This window comes from Eptesicus fuscus, chromosome 7 (genome assembly GCF_027574615.1).
Source record: "Eptesicus fuscus isolate TK198812 chromosome 7, DD_ASM_mEF_20220401, whole genome shotgun sequence".
Lineage (NCBI taxonomy): Eukaryota > Metazoa > Chordata > Mammalia > Chiroptera > Vespertilionidae > Eptesicus > Eptesicus fuscus.
Window position 1 is genome coordinate 19951347 of NC_072479.1, and position 17032 is coordinate 19968378.

Below are 17032 nucleotides of genomic sequence, written 5' to 3' on the forward strand. Positions count from 1 at the left end.
ACATGGACAAGGGGCTTCTGAACTCTGGGGCGGTTCTCAGGAGTGTGTCTTCTCGTCACTGCCTATAAATCTCGCCCCTACAATCCTGTTTCCTATTATGCATCAGTACACTTCGGCCCAGTCCTAACCACATGAGTCAGGACTCTGAGTCAGCGGCTCTGAGCTCTGAGGTTTGGCGGTGAGCTCAGCCGGGCCTGTGTGAGTTCCTCCTGGCCCGGAGTTGCTCCCTTGCCTGCTCTCAGAGCACATCCATCCATGTTTGGGCCCGCCACCCCCTGGGAGGATATGCAGAACACCTCTCTGCCCACAAAGCCCAAAGTACTGGACCGGAGAGCAGGCAGGGAGCGCCTGGCGGAAGGGCAGCTGGCTATCGGGGGTGCTGTCTGGAAGGAACTGACATGGCGAAGCCTCAGGCCAGAGTCCGCTCCCTCTCCTCCTTGTTAAGCAACATTACTGAGGCCTACTGGGGCCAGACAACCTGCCAAGAGCACTTCAAGACATTCTTTTTTAAAATCGTAAGATCCTGGGGAAGATGTTGTATAATCCTCATCCTCATTTTAGAGCGAGGAAACTGAGGCACGGAGGGGCCGAGTGACTTGTGCCAGGGACACAGCTCATAAGTGGCAGAGCCAGGAGTTGGTGCCATGAACCACTGAGTGACGGGTCCTCCAGGCCCCTCCTCCTCCCTCACTCTCCTGCTCCCACCTGTAGCCCCCAGGGACTCGGTGTTGGCTGAGGCTGTGAGTGAGGTCTTACGCTAGATCCCAGCACAAATGGGGGTTCGGAGCGGGTGGCAGAGTAAATGCAAGGCCTGCCCGCTAAGGTCTGCGCAGACTTGCCCGTGCCTCCCAGTGTCCCCCTCCCGTGGGCTCCGTGGGGGGTGACGGTGGTGAGGTATTTCACAGGCTTCCAAACATAAAGGAGAATAGAAAGCACCGTGATCAGAGCTCCAGCAAGCCCAGCCCTTGAACAGTTTTATGGGTATTTGTGAAATAACACTGTGTGACTACCTAAAGGGCACTATTGTCTTTAATAAAAACACCGCTTTGTAGGCAATAAATGTTCTTAAAAACATAACCAAAAGGAAAAGAAATCTTAACTGGATGTAAAATAATGTGAACCTGCGCTGCCTCCACAGCTGGATGGGAAATAGGGAAAATGACAGTGTATAGAGTCCACAGGGAATTCTGAGAGTAAATTCAGACACAAATGGATGTGTGCTCATTTCTCACGCTGTTAACACTTACTCTTCAACAGCAGGTTCCTAAAGCGTATGTGTAGTCAGGCTCAGAGTGGGCCCCGCCGCTTCACCCCACCCGGCCCTGAGAGCCAACTCTCCGGCTCCCCTTCCAGACCCGGAACCAGAGTCTCTCCTGTACCCTCCTCCCTGCTAGGGGCTGGGTGTAGGAGGGGCTAAGGCAGTGCTTGTTCCCAGACAACTGTCTAATGCACATTTTATTTGAGAAGTAAAGCATCACCTGTGAAGCAACATTCAGCCACCAAGGTGCAGCTCGATCACCCTCAGTCAGGGGTCGGGCAAAGTCAGGGGCTGAGGCCCCCACAGAGGCAGCCTGCCCCCGGCCCGTTCCTTCCAGCTGTGGCGCATGAGCGAGCCATCTAACAACTCTGAGCCTTATAATTCTCCTTGTTCCTATCTCCAAGGAGTGACGGGATTCCTGAGTAAGAACAAGTAGCCAGATCGGCATAGTTCAGCGGTTGAGCATTGACCTATGAACCAGGAGGTCGTGGTTTGATTCCTGGTCAGGGCACATGCCAGGGTTGCAGGCTCAATCTCCAGTGGGAGACGTGCAGGAGGCAGCCGATCAATGATTCTCATCACTGATGTTTCTATCTCTTTCCCTCTCCCTTCCTCTGAAAGCAATGAATAAATAATAACTAATAATAGCAAATTAAGGAGTGCTTCCTGTGTGCCAAGCACCATTATAAATGGCTTGTATTCATATATGTAAATTAATCTCAGAAACCACCCTATGACACACAGTCTATCATGATTCCCATTTTAGAGATGAGAAACTGAGGCACAGAGAGGGGAAGTACATTGCACAAGGTCGCCCACTAAGAACACGGTGAAGCAGGCTCTCTATCTCTGTGATCTTAAACACTTGGTGATCCTGTCTTTCAAAATACGAAAACGTTTTGTAAACTGAGCATGGTCCAAATCTATGGGATGGTGCTTAATTTTTAATACCCACAGAAGGCTAAAGTGCTCTAAAATGTAGACCTGTCTCCTTACCAGAAATCTAGCCGTCGGCTAAGAGAAACTTCTCTAGCTCTCCCTATTGCCTTGGCATGCAAGTGTCAGCAAAGCCTGGGCAAAGATATGGTTGTTTGTCCAATCAGCAGCAATCGCTCCTCCTCTGCTCAGAAACGCCAGGTGTCGACAGCACTGGGCCCAGACGAGGTTAGACGGGTGGCAACTGCCTTCTCTTTCACCGGGAGATCAGTCCTGTGACCCATTCTGGCCAATGAGACATAATAAAAGGGGAGACCAGTGCCTAGAGCTGTGGTCGCTATGTTGTGACTAGGAAGCAAGGCCTACAGGAGCATGAAAATGGTGACTCAGAGCCTGACACTGCTGAGTGGATAGACCAGCCTTGGGGCTACTGACCTCCAGACTTTCTGCATTAGAATGAAATTCCATGCTCTTACTAGTTCAGGCACTGTTAGTAAAATTTTCTCTTACTCACAGTTAAGACACCCAAACTGACAGAGCTGGCCTTGTTGATGCTGTGGCAGATAAACCCATTTACTGACAATCATCTACTTTGCATCTACTATATGCAGGGCGCTGCAGATGATGCAAAGGAGAACCTGGCACTGAGCCTGCCTGAGTAGTATTTGAAAACTGGTAGAACTACGATGGGATACACACAACAAATTCCAATATCAGGTAGGAAACAGTAGGTATAGATGAAGTTTTAGAGGTTCAGAGAAATATTACCTCTAGCTTAAAGGAGAGATTTCAAAGGGAGAGAAATCAGGGAAGGCTGCATGGAGGAAGAGACATTTGAATTGCATCTGGAAAGAAGGTGCATGTACAGCAGTACATCAGGAAGCCTCTGAACCATTGATATACTTGGCTTCAACTCTAATTAAACTGGTGAGTAGCAAGCTTCAATCTTTTATGCAGCTACTAAGTCAGGAAATTTAGTTAAAGAATCTCAATTCCTTTGGGTAGAAGAGAGGGTGGAGGACTTGAAGAACCCTGTTTGCATTTCCAAAACCACCACCTGCTATCTGAGAGAGAAGCCTTGTACTATTTACTAGTATAGAAACAAAAGGTGAAGAAGAGAATACTTCCTTCTAATAAGGTTTTAGGTTTCTAAAAATAATAGCCGGCACTACTGAACACTTACCATGTACTGGGAATTGTCTTAAATGCTTTGCTAATTCATTTAATCCTCACAACAGCTCAATAAAGTGGGCACTATTATCAACCTAATGGTTGAAGATACTGGGGCACAGAGAAGTTTAGAAATGTGTCCAAGATTGCACAGCTGGTGATGTCATAACCAGGATATGCCCATACTCTTAACTTGGAAGCCAGAAGGTCCATAAGGCAATTAACGTCTAAGCACAGTCCCAATCTGCCTGAGGCCCTCAGTAAGTGCCATCGGAGCAGACAGGGTGGACACGGACCGCTTGGTCGGGGCGGCTCTGCCTCCTCACCTTGGCTTGGCATGAACCTGCTCAACCTGAAGCACCCACAGGCATTTTGATGGAGCTCATGTTTGCCCAGAATAAAGACGAGCTTCCCCAATGATGTGGTGAAGTCTGGCCAATGGGAGTGAGGGGGTATGCTCCGTGGCAGTCTCTGGGAAACTGTCTTAAAAGACAGCTGTGACCACCTGTCCCCCTTTCTATAGTCCAGATTACGTCCTGCTGGCTGGAATGTGGAAGGAGGCTGGGGGGTGAGCGAACCCCTTAGATCATGAGGTGACCTGAGGACATGAGAGAGAAGGAGCCTGGGTCTGCGAGGATGTCCCAGAGTAGAGGCGCCCACCAGTGTTGGGATGCCCGCCCCAGAGCTTCAAGTGGGAGAGAAATAAACTTCTCTATTGCTTAAGCCACAGGTATCTTGGGTCTCCATTTCTTGCAGCAGAACCACATGCTAATGGATTCAGGAACACGCCTCTTGCAAAGAAGGGTTATTACAAGGGCAAGGCTATTTGGAAGATGCTTGCCCAGAACCCAGAGCAAGACCAGACTGTAAGGCCCTTTTGTACCATGTCATAAACCAGCCCCTTGAGCAAACTAGTTGCTCAAGTTTATACTGTGGTCTCCTGTTCACATCTGCCCAGTGGGATGTGTCTGTCCTGGGTTGTAAATGCCCAGATACAGGAGTTACGGGTAACATTTTGAATAGTAACATATGCTTTTAATTACAACGGATTCAGCTAACCAACTTGTTGCACTCCCCATCCGATATAATAAAAGGCTAATATGCAAATCGACCAAACGGCGGAATGACTGGTCGCTATGATGTGCACTGACTACCAGGGGGCAGACACTCAACGCAGGAGCTTCCCCCTGGTGGTCAGTGCGCTCCTGCCTCTCAGCCAGAAGCCAGGCTCATGACTGGCGAGCACAGCGGCGGTGGCAGGAGCCTCTCCTGCCTCCGCAGCAGCACTAAGGATGTCCAACTGCCAGCTTAGGCCGACTCCCCCGGACTGCGAGAGGGTGCAAGCCAGGCTGAGGGACCCCCCTGAGTGCATGAATCTTGTGCACCGGGCCTCTAGTCATCAATAAATAACCAACCAGAAAGAATGGTAAGGGGATACTTTCTGCTTAGCAGACCTTAAGAGTTAACAAGACGAAAAACTAGAGGCCCAGTGCTCAAAAATTCGTGCATTGGTGGGGTGGGGGTGGGGGGGGAAGCTCAGCCCGGCCTGTGCCCTCTCACAGTCCGGGAGTCCTCAGGGGATGTCCTACTGATGTCCCTGGGGGAGCGGGCCTAAGCTGCAGTCTGGCCTCCCTCTGTAGGAGGCAACCAGGAAGGCAGATCAGGGGATGGTACCGCCCCCATCACTCCGTCGCTGCCCCCCAGCCTCCCTCTGTGGGAGGAGACCGGATAGGCCGATCAGGGGACAGTGCTGGCCTCCCCCCCATCACCCCTCCACTGTTACTGGTCGCTGCCGCCCCATCACCATTCCCTCCCTCTGCCCACTGGCATGCGCCTTGGCTGGCCTGGTGCCGCCTGCTTGCTGGCTCCACCCCCCCAACTGGTTATTCTGCCATTCGGTCAATTTGCATATTATGCTTTTATTATATAGGATAAGCACCTACACTGTGCTGGGCGGCACGACTAGACATCTTACACACATTATTTTCTGATATAGTAAATGTACAAGGTTAGGTTTTATGACCACCTGTTTACAGATGAGGAAATAGGTTCAGAGAAGTTGAGTGACTCGCCCAAGGTCACACTGCCAGTGAGTAAAGTGGCTGAGCCCAGATTCACACCCAAGAAGGTCAGACTCCAAAACTCACCTCCTGCACTAACCACACAGCACCTGGTCATACAACCCCCTTCCTGGCACACCAGCAGCTTTGCCCAGCAGCCCTTCACACAACATGGGGGTTTCAGATACCGAGGTAGGAAGACAAGGCTGCAGGTGGCTGGAGGAAGAATTGAAAGCAGGGGAAGAGGCATTTTTCACACATTTCCCCCACACTTTTGGGGGAAAGGGTGATCCAGCTACTTCATTTACTCCTTAACCATATACCTGGCTAAGAAGGGCAGGGATGTTGCTTCATCCTTCCTGAAATACCTTATAATGCCTAGAAAGTAATTTTAAAACAATTTGTTACAAACTAGTAACTTTATCATAAAAGGTCTTAAGCCAATAATTACTTTCATTAAACAAAACCTATAAGATATATTTCTAGTGTCATTTCAGAGCCAACTAAAGGTCACGAGGAATGTCTGGTTTTTATACCAGAGAGAGAGAGAGAGAGCAGAGAGAGAGAGAGAGCGAGCAAGAGAGGCAGTGAACCACTTTCAGAAGTGCAGCAGAAGCAGCGTGAGCTCAGAGTTAAAAGGGTGAGTCCCAGAGAAGCTTCTGACCTGAGGTTTTTCTCAAGCTGGAGCCGGCAGCCCTGGGACAACCCGGCCTGCAATGCTGCTCTTGCCTGCGGGACTCCCCTCCCTCCCCTCCCTCCCCTCCCTCTCCTGTCCCACCAAAGATGGAAAACCCCAAGCTTCCTGGATCAAGTCACTTGGCCTGACAGAATAAGGGAGAAAGGCCTTTTCCATTTTGAAGAAAAAAATTTAAGTCAGTGGTGAGACTTGGTCAAATTTCAGTTTCTCACACAAATTTTTCTATACTTGCTGGCATTTGCTCACACTGGGTCATGCTAGAATCAAGGGAGAATCTGTCTGGTTTAGCCTCAAATTACTGACTTCAGTATTTTAGGTTTAATATGAGTTTTTCAGTTTTTGGTTTTTGACAAAGTTTGAGTTTCAGACTAATGGAGAGTGGCCGGGCAGTTCTATGCTGTGTCCCCAGAAGGAGAGGAAAGAGGCCGAGGCGCGTGGGTTGGTGGGAGGGTGGATTCTAGTTCTTTTTCTCTATTACGTCATGCTCTAGATTAGGGCTGGCAAACTTTCTGTAAAAGGCCAGATAGTAAGTAGTTAAGATTTTGCAGCCTTTATGGTCTCTGTCACATCTGCTCAAGTCTGCATTTGTACAGGAACACCCATAGACAATAGTAAATGAATGGACAGGGCTGCGTTCCAATAAAACTTTATTGATAACCATAGGCAGCAGGGCCATGTTTGGCACATAGGCTGTTGTTTGCTGACCCCTGCTCTAGGTAATAGTAACTCCAAATGGAATGCTGATGTTGACAATGCAGGAAAAGACAAATCTAAAACATGCCTCTCATCTCCACCACGATTTGCTATGAAAGTTACCATTCTCTGAGGGACACAAGTATAAATAAGGACCCTTAACAATGAAATAGTGGAGTCAAACTTGAGCCATAAAGAAGAAAATTAAATTCTTTCTATTTAGAGAATATTTTCTAGTTCCATGATTATGGGCGTGAGAAGAGTATGAAAAGGGAAGTCATTTAAGGCACTCATTTAACGTTAATTTTTCATTTTCCACTGCTTGCCATCAACGAGGGAATGACTTATCTAAAATGATTACAAAAAATGGTTTCACTTCCTTGATCAGGAAGCTCAGAACAGTAACTATGAAGTTAGTAATGGTTTCAGTATTATCGCAAGTCATAATGAAAATGATTTGCACCACGGTGGAGAGAAAAAGGGAAAAAAAGCTCAAGAACTGTTAATTAACTTCACTGTTTCCCCACAAATGCTAGGAGTATTAAAAACAAGGTTGCTGGAGTGCAAACATCAGGACTTAATGAACAATGGGATGCAATTGAAGTAAGAGGGAATGACTTAATCGGGACAGTGGGTTGTTTAATTACAGGGATAATGAATCTTCTGGAAGGACACACTAAATGGGACACCCGGAGCTGGGGAGGGTGGGGACAGCCGCCGTGGTAAAGGAAGGCTGGAGATGAGTTCTTGCTAGAGAGAGCTAGAGCCCGCTATTTGTGAAGTATTTTATTAAACTTGATTACCCCCAACACGGAAACTACGAGGGGGGAAAGACAGACTGCTGTGGGCTGCTATTAACCTTCAATAAATCAGAGTCGAGGCATTAAGATTTCTGCAGGCATGTGTCTGTGCTTTTTCAAGAACTTCTAATAATCTTAAAGACCCGCTCGCAGAGACGCGAAGGCGCCGCTGCCAGGCTGGGCAGATGCTATCCTCCGCTGCAGCCACTGGCAGGCTCATTGCCTGGGCGCAAGAGCTCAAAAGACCATTTCTTGAACTTGAGTTCAAAAGACAATTTCTCGCCTAACTTTGATTACAAGTCAACCTTCGCTTGCTAATTCAGCACACTTGCCACGAGTTATTGGCTTTCCTCATCTCTTCCTCATTTCTCCCCTGTGGCACTTTCCTGGAACTGAACCCCTCAAGTCTTCGCTCGCTGCCCCGAAGTTCCAGGCCATCTGCTCAGTAAGCATCCCTGTGACAGAGCGCTCAGGGCCCACGCTTCTCCAGCAACAACAGCTGACTGTGCCTGACACTTCTCGAAGGAGGAAAGCCACAGAGCAGCAGGTTTGTTCCTCTTCCAGCTGTCGAATCCGAATCCCCGGGTAGCAGGGGAAGACTCCGGTCCCACGGCTGCTAACCTCCGCGGATGCCAGCCTGCGGGGGCCGGGCCGCCTCACCGACCACCAGCCGTGATGGAGAAGGATGGCACCAGAGTAAGTGTGACCACGAGCCGAGCCTTTTCTTAGATTTGAGAAAAGACAGAGGCGTTTTCCTCCCAGGATGCAGGGAACATAGAATTACTTCCCGGAACCCATTTGTTAGGACAACGATTTCTTGTAGAAGAAATTGGCAGGGTGTCTCTGTGTTCTAGAAAACACCCCACACCTCAGGCGGAACACATCCTAATCTTAGAGGTGTGAAACCTCATGTTTAGGCTGTTATGTGAGGCGCTGTGTTTCTGAGCATTTATCCAAGTAGGAGTTTGGGGCCTCTTTTCCACGTGTCTCTGCCATGGCACCAGCCGGCGCTGCACGTGGTCAGGGGCTGCTCTGGGTCCCTCTGACTTTTCTTCCTGGAGGGAATTTACGCACACACTCACCCCAGTGTGCTCAGCACACCCTGACTTTCAATTACTTAAACCACCTCAGGCAAACTGAGAAAATCAAGGCTTCAAACCACTGGGTGTACCTGCCAGGGAGGTGGGTTAAAGTGAGAACGAGGGGAGGAGGGAGCAGTGAGAAGTGATGGTTAAAGCTGGGGAACTTGCCTGAAAGGAAATGAAAAACTTTACATTTTTTATATTGACCTTCTGCTAACGTTTTGTCACACCAGCATAGACCAGATCACATGATTTCTCAGGAGCTTCTAGGACAATCGTCCCCCATGAAAGAGAGGCTGGGCAGAGCCAATAAAAGGCACTCGTGTTCACGGTCAAAGGCAAGGCCCCTAGAAAGAAGTGGCCCACCCCTTTCCAGCTTCAACTCTAGACATCTGATGGCAAATCCCTATTTGAAAAGGAAGATTTACGTGGCTATCTTAAAATCATAATTTTCCATTAGTCTTTTTCTCAGGGGCGATAAAGGGAAAAAGAACCCAAGAGTCGACATGAGTTTCTTCAACATCAGGAAACACTTTGATGATGAGTTGAGTGTTAACAAATCAGAAACACATGGCTTTAATCGACTGTGAAATAAATAATGTTTCAAAATGAAAAGAAAAAGTGTTCAGATGGAAAGCATTAAGAGGGACTCAAATCTCAAAAGCTGCTTCAGGCATCTGACGCCCCCCTACTCCCAACCCCATCTTCTTTCCTCGTCTTCCTGTTGGGGTTCATGTTTTCATGAAAGTAAATTACTGCTAGATTCCCTGACCTATATTCACTTGCAAGTATGTCTCTCTGGGAACCTGCGGGGCTTCTAAAATGTTTCAAAGTAAAAGCACAAACATCTTCAGGTTTAGGACCAAGGCCCTGGGTGTGAAGACAAACTCAGGATCGGTGGAAGCAGAGACAACAGGCCTGGATCAAAGCTCATCTTTTGATCTCCAAGATGCCAGTGGGGTTCTCCATCCCCAGAGACTCTGATATAATCAGTCCCAAGGAAAGACCTGGGCATTGGTCTACCTGGATCTGATTTTCTGACAAGCACCCAAAGAGATGTGAATTAAACTTAATAAAGCTTTAAATAGCACTCACATGCTGGGCAATGTTCTAAGGGTTTTACAGAATACAGACTCTTGTAGTCCTCACAACAACCCATGAGACAGGCAGGCACCATGATCATGATCTCCATTTTACAGATGAGGAGACTGAGGCACAGAGAGGTTTTGAAACTTGCCGAATGTCACACAGCTAGCTAGCAGCAGAGGCAGGATCCAAATGTGCCTGGCTCTGAAAGTCAGGGCTCTGAACCACTATTCCAATAGTTCTCCACATGTGGTCCTACAGGGAGCTGTTTAGAAATGCAAACCTTCAGGCCACACCCTGTATCTACTGACTTAGAAACTCTGGTTGTAATTGGTGTTTCCTAAGCTCTCTAGATCAAGCATGTCAAACTCACAGCCCACGGGGCCACATGTGGCCCACAACAAATATTTTTGCAGCCCAGACAATATAACGGTATGTAAGAAACATTTTAATAAAAATTTTGTAACTTAATTTTTACAATATCCTGTTATACATAATCTATACTAATAAAAGGGTAATATGCAAATTGGTCAGGATGCCCTCACAGTAACAACCGAACAGCAGGCTGCGTGGGGTGACCAGGCCAGCAGGGGGGTCAGTGAGGGGTGACCAGGCTGGCAGAGGGGGGCAGTTAGGGGCAACCAGGCCAGCAGGGGGGTAGTGAGGGGCGACCAGGCTGGCAGGGGGGCAGTTAGGGGTGATCAGGCCAGCAGGCAGAGGTGGTTAGGGGTGACAGGCTGGCAGGGGGGGAGTTAGGGGCGATCAGGCAGGCAGGAAGGTGAGTAGTTAGGAGTCAGTGGTCCCGGATTATGAGAGGGATGTCCGACTGCCAGTTTAGGCCCGATCCTGGAGGTCCCGGATTGGAGAGTGTGCAGGCTGGGCTGAGGGGACCCCCCCCCCCCTCTGTGCACAAATTTTGAGCACTGGGCCTCTAGTTATTAATAATGAACTACAACGTTCACTAATGACTGATTACTATAATCGTGTTGCATTCATTTCCCTTACACGCCTTATACACAGGCAGGCACCATGATCATGATCTCCATTTCTCTCCACTAATACTAGCAGTGAAAATTTTAGCAGCTGATTGCCACGTCATTAGTCTTGTACTGACTTATTTGGTGTATGCAACAGGAAATATTTAGCTTTCGGAGAACAAGAAAAATAGGTTTATTTGCATTATGCTTATTAATTGGTGCAGTTATTCAGTGTCTGGTAAGTTAATGTTCAAGAAAAATATTAATTTTTATTAAAATGTTCTATTATTTTATGTTAACGATTACTCATTTATTTCAGCCCATTGTATTCAGCGTGTCTCTATCGAAATAAACCTACGTTTCTATGAAAATTGAAGCTTTTGTTCTTTTGTGGCCCACATAGACTTAAACCTTGTTTATTTGGCCCGTGTTAGCCCTTGAGTTTGACGTGCTTGATCTAAATGGTTCTAAAGCTTGAAAACCACTGCACCTCACTGCCTCTCCCATGCAGAGGGTGTACAGACAGAAAACAGAACCCTCGACTTTCCGCTCAGCTTCCCGCCTTGTGGATGGCGGTTGGGTGCGCGTGGTGCCATCTTCAGTGGAGGGTGAGCTATATCTTCCAGTGACCGAGAACTTGAAACAGCTGATCTGTGGACTCTTCTCCCACCAGAGAACAGAGCCATAACTCAGTCTGCAGCCACGTGGTGCCTTGTCCAATTAGGGGATGAATTCTTCCAGGATGACACCGCTGCGCTCACCATGCAGAGCAAAGCCACAGGAGACTCAGCCCCTCACTGAGTGATTCCAAAACCTCACTGTAACTTTTTCCTGCTTCTCCACTAATGAGATTGTGAAGCAGCCCAGAGTCTCCATTCGGCTAAAGCTCAAACCAAAACACAGCAATCTCTTTCCCACGTCTCTATTAACAGAAAAGTACAGGATATTCCTAAGTAATTTTGGAGATACTTGCCATGCTTGATTCTCTAAAATTTCTGTATGTGCAAGAAACTAGTCCCTCTCCCTTTAGGAAGGGAAGGGGGTGGGTGGGGCGGGGACGGGTGAAAAGGAAGTTCGAAGATGGGCAAAACCCTCCAGGAGCCAGGCACTCATCTTCCTGGAGTGATTTACAGCTTTCCTCCAAAAAATAACCACAGTATCACAGAACATTAAGTGCATGACACCAAACATTTGTAAATAATCCAAGAAAATAAAGTAAGGCCATCATGTTGCATGGGGAGCGCAGTGGGATTTGTCTTGTGTTAACATTCTAAAAGGAGACGGCCTCAATTTGGCTGAAATATATCTTCACACATTGTTTTGCAGAGCAGAGCTGTTTGAGAAATTTCATGGCAATTGTAAGTGCTGAATGGGGAGTACTTTACATTTCCTTTGACGATGCTGAAAGCTGTAAGCAATCCTGATATTAAAATCTTTGGAAATTGATGAGTACCCCAGGCATCATTACAAGACTTTCTCCCCCAACCCAAGTAATTAAAATCTATAATGTGAATACATGTTAATATTTTATCAACTACTGTTTTTAACCGACTAAACGTGTGAAACCTCCCAGAAACAGGAATGGTATCTGTTCATTTTAAATGACGCCCCAGTCGCCACCCACCCTCCAATTCCCAAGTCCGGACGGGAGCGTCGCACACACACGTACCACAGTGCTGAACTCCGGGACCTGCCACAGCAGCCAGTCTTCGTTAAGGGTGTACAGGGCTTTGCACGTGATCACATCTACGGGACCCTTGTTTATTTTCTGGTTTAAAGTCGTCACCAACAAATAGAACGGCTCTCCAACAGTCTCCTTGGAAAAGATACAAACGTGACAGTTAGCTTTCTGTGGAACCCACTGTATTTTCCAAAGAATTAAAGTTTCAGTTTATGGCGGTACCACAGGAGACAGGAGGCAGTGTTTTCTAACAACCAAAGGAAACTCCCAGGAAGTACATACTCCTACACAGGACTGAGGACGCGCGCGCGCACATGCGCACATGTGCACACGTGCAGGCCGTGGACAGCCACGTGAAGTGCGTGCGGGGTGGTGCACTCTTGTCTGCTGACGCCTCTGTGTGCAGACCTCTGCTCATCAGCTGGCTGTCCCTAAGAACACTCAGTAGATGCGGAGTTTAACCTTTGTATACATTCCTATTTAATTGCCTGTTTTTAAAAGAAAAACTGAAAATAAATGGCTTTTTAAAAATTCCCCATAATTAGCCTTGGTAACTAGAATAAACGTAAGGACATTTTAGACATCTGCCAAGAAGACTGCTTTTTGGTGTTAACAGAAAAGGGCGGGAAGTGGCTTCAGTTAGACAGGAGGCAGCCTTCCTCCAGCCCAGGGCGCAGCCCCGCCTGGCACCTTGGCTGGGCGGGGCCACAAGTGTGTCACCGCCTTTCCCTGGACCGGAGCCAACTGCAAGCTCTAAGGCTTTTGCCAAACATCCCGATGGCTCCTTTCTCCGCACTCTGCCACGTGCACTTTCTCCCGGACCGGGGCTGCCACCCCTGCTGCTGCTGAAATGCCTCACGTTGGTAGCTACTTTGTGGTCAAATGGAGTCGGGGCAGTCCAAGGGGAAGCGTGTGCCTTCTGCCCTGCTGCAGCCTTTGCTGAAAAATAAACCCTCTATGAGCAGCGGACATTAACCAGAATATGTGGGGGAGGAAGAGCAGGGCCAGACCCAGGAAGTCAGACTGCCTTCGTGACGACAAAAAGCCAGCCACGTGACCAGGGCTCGAAGCACCGGTTTACGAAGCCAAGCTTTCCGGCCACTGCGTCTGGCTTTGAAAGGAGCATCCATGGACCGCTCTCCTGCTTTCCCTTGAACACGTAAACCGAGACTTCTTTTAAGTCTCCTGGGTCCCTCCACCCCATCCCATACTTTAGACTTAGTCCAACAGCACGAGCCCTCCCCAGTCCCGGAGCTTCCTCCTGCCCCTTCTGCCCCGACACACCAGTGGGCTTCCCTTATCCCTTCTGTCTCCCCTGCTGCAACATCCCGAGTCTCCTCGTTACTGTAGGGCAGAGGAGGGATGTTCAAAAATTCCCCAGGTGGAGACAGGGTTGGAGCTAGTACACAACATTTAAATTCCTTTGAGAAACTTCCTTTATTTCGTGGTCCACAACCACACTGCTCTCTTCTCTTCCCCTCCGCCCTCTTGGGTAATGTCCTGACCGCAGACCTAGAACCTCTGCTTCTCCTTTCCTCCAGCACATCAGAGGCGGGGTGGTGTCCAGGTGAGGGGCTGGAGGTGCCCACAGAGGAGATGGGGTACTGCCCTGGGGAGGCGCCGGAGGTGATCACAAAGGCTGGAGTCAGGGGCCAGGTGGGCGTTCCTGGGCTGTGTGGACTCCAAGGAATTCCTCCAGGGGCGGCTAGACTGGGATAAATAGTATCTCGTCTTACACTGCTGCTCACAAACGGGGTAATAACCCGGATGCTCATCAGCAGAATTCCTGGGGGCTCTTGTAAAAAAATCTGGTGCTTGGGCCCTACTTTAAACCTACCCACCCAGACTCTCTCGAGCTAAGGCCTGGGCACCTGTTGTGTTAACACCTTCTTAGGGGACTCAGAGGCGGGCTTAGGAAACCATGGAGCCCTGCGGTTTCTTTGTCACCTCCGAACACAAGGTCTGGCTTCGTCATACCTGCTGAGGGCTGAGGCAGCTTGTCAGACCAGGGCACACAGGGGCCCGGGAGCTGGCCTGTGGCAGAGCCCTACTCACCCCACAGCCCCACCCACCCCTCCTGTGATGGCACCTAAACTTGGCGCCTTCACTGTCCTTTTTCTGTGAGACCTGACTCTGGCCCTGGCTGAGCCAGAGGCTTTCAGCATCTGTGATCTCATTCCATCCTTAACTCCTCCGCTGAGCCTGTAGGAAGGTCCCTGCCGCACTGGGGAGGCAGTAAGCAAGCGGTGGCTAAGAGCTCCAATCCCTGGGCTGCCGCATGCCAGCTGTGGGGCCTGGGGAAACACATCTATTCTGTGGGCCCCAAATCCCCGTGTGCAAAATGGTCATAAAGGCACTTACCCCATGGGATTTAAATGAGAAAAGGTGAGCAAAGCTCCCAGCATGATGTCTGGCACATTCAATAAATGGCAGTAATTAATATTATTGTTACTTTACTGCCAGAGCCTGGGAGGTTCGCAGGGGTAGTTACCTGAGGTTACAGAGCCAGTGGTGCCGCCAGATGTTTGTGGGGTGAGGCAGGAGGACGAGGGCCGTCAGAGTCCCCCACCACCTTGGGCACCTGGTGGGGGAAGTCGGGGCCTCCCTTGCAGAAGGAATTATTCCACTGAAAACAAAAGTATCGCCCACTGGCTCAATGCCACTTCCTCCCAGTGAGCACCCCGCCCCCTCACCCCAAGTGCTCAAGATACTCTTCAGGCAGCACTGTGGAATCTTGACCCAGAATCCTCTGCTCAAGGGTGCCGCTGGGGAAAACTTAACTATCCTATAACTATGGTTACCAGTTATAAGATAAATCCAATTCTAAATTGGAGCCCAGATTTTCCAAATGCCTCATCCGTTTAATGCCCAAGTAGCAAGAGCAAGGCACCGACCAACCCTTGAGGGCCCGGAATTAGAATCAGAAGGTCCCAGAAGAAAGAGCTGGAAAGGAGTTTAAAACCAATGACCACGCCCCTTACGTGGTGGGGAGATGCGATACCCAGAGACACACAGCTAGCTGGGGCTGAGATGCATTTAGAGCTCGAACCTGCAGCTTCTAACCAAGACTCCTAGTCCAGTGCTCCATCCACTACCCCAGGGTTCTCGAATGTTGGGCAGGTGGAATTGCCTTGAGGAGCTTAGAAAACATGGATAATGGGGCCCCCGCGCAGAGTTCTGGCTCAGTGGCATTGTGGTGGGGCAGCCACCTGCCTTTTAAGACTAAGTCCCGGAACTCTGTAAGGATCCTGCTTAGAAAGGTCCTGTTTAGAGGCAGTTGTGGCAGAAAACTAGATTGGTGGAAAGCAAAAAAATATTCACCCCAGAAATAACCACTCAACACCTCCCCAAAGTGTGTGATGATTTATTCCAAGTAAACAGAAAAGAAGGCAGATTTCATTAATCTTAATAAATGGGCATTGCCTTAGGAGAGGAAGGGGTTGGTAAAAAAAAAATGTTGTGCATCTATTTGTAAGATTGCATTAAACATTCAACTAAGCACAGTCTATTTAAAGCGCTGCTTTTGGATCTAAACTTAAGTAGCACTGTTAAAACCTGTGGCATAGCAGTATATCTTATTCAAAGTTTAATTAGATTTTGAAACTAGCTACAAATACACAATTATGCAGTTTTGCTGGAATCTGGGTGGTTTGAAATTAAAGAAGGATAAGAACCCTCTGCACCAGTGGCCTCCGAGGGCCGAGGGAGGTTGGGCTCAACAGAACACTCTCGCTCTTCTCCTGTTAATAGTTTATAATAATGGCCAACATGGACAGAGTGCTTACTCCGTGCTAAGCAACTGCACGCATTTTCTCATCGGCGCCTCAGAGCAGGCCCCCGATCTTCCTCCAGGGCCACAGGTTATAAAACCTCAGCTCAGACAGCCCGGGGCCTCTGGTAAGGGGTGGAGTCTTAATTTCGGACCAAGCAGTGGTCTCCAGGGCCCACTCTCTAAACCACTGGAATCTGCACAACGTTTGTATTTGAAAAAAACTTGAAGATTCAATTAGATTTCAGCCAGGATCGTACAGGAACTCCAACAAAAACTCAAAGGGCGGATGGCTCCTTGGGGACTTGCTTTCCTATGGGATGACCGGTTAGAACTGAGTGTAATTAGCTTACAGCACCTGGGTAGGTAAATGGGTGCTTCCCAGGTGCTTCAGAGGCCCCGAGAATAGCGTGTTCTTTACAGTATCTGAAATATTCCCTCCACTCAGTACATTTTCTTAAATGGGCTCTGCCTGTTAATGAATGAAGTGAGGCGGGCTCAAAAGTCAATGGGATGGGGGTAAGAGGAGAGATACCTATAATACAATCAACAATAAAAAGTTTATTTAAAAAAAGGTCAATGGGTATAAAATTTCAGTTATGCAAGATACGCCCTAGACATCTATATGCCCCAACGTCATGCCTATAGATAAAAACACTTAAAAATATGTTAAGAGGGTAGGTATCATGTTCATTAATTTTAAGAGGGTAGGTCTCATGTTCTTACTACAATAAAATTTTTTAAAAGAGAAGTGTCCTACCTGAGGAAATTCTAAGTGAATGTACATTTGCATAGGCCAGTTACAGCAATAACCATTCTTATT

At 48.4% G+C, this 17032-nt stretch overlaps 1 protein-coding gene across 1 annotated transcript in view; it reads right to left on the reverse strand.

Moving 5' to 3' along the window:
• Positions 1 to 17032, reverse strand: part of PLXNC1 (plexin C1) — a 165281-nt gene that overhangs the window by 24155 nt on the left and 124094 nt on the right. The window contains exon 21 of the mRNA XM_008143843.3: positions 12429 to 12575. Coding sequence (XP_008142065.2) covers positions 12429 to 12575 — 147 coding nt within the window. The remainder of the gene's footprint in view (positions 1 to 12428; positions 12576 to 17032) is intronic.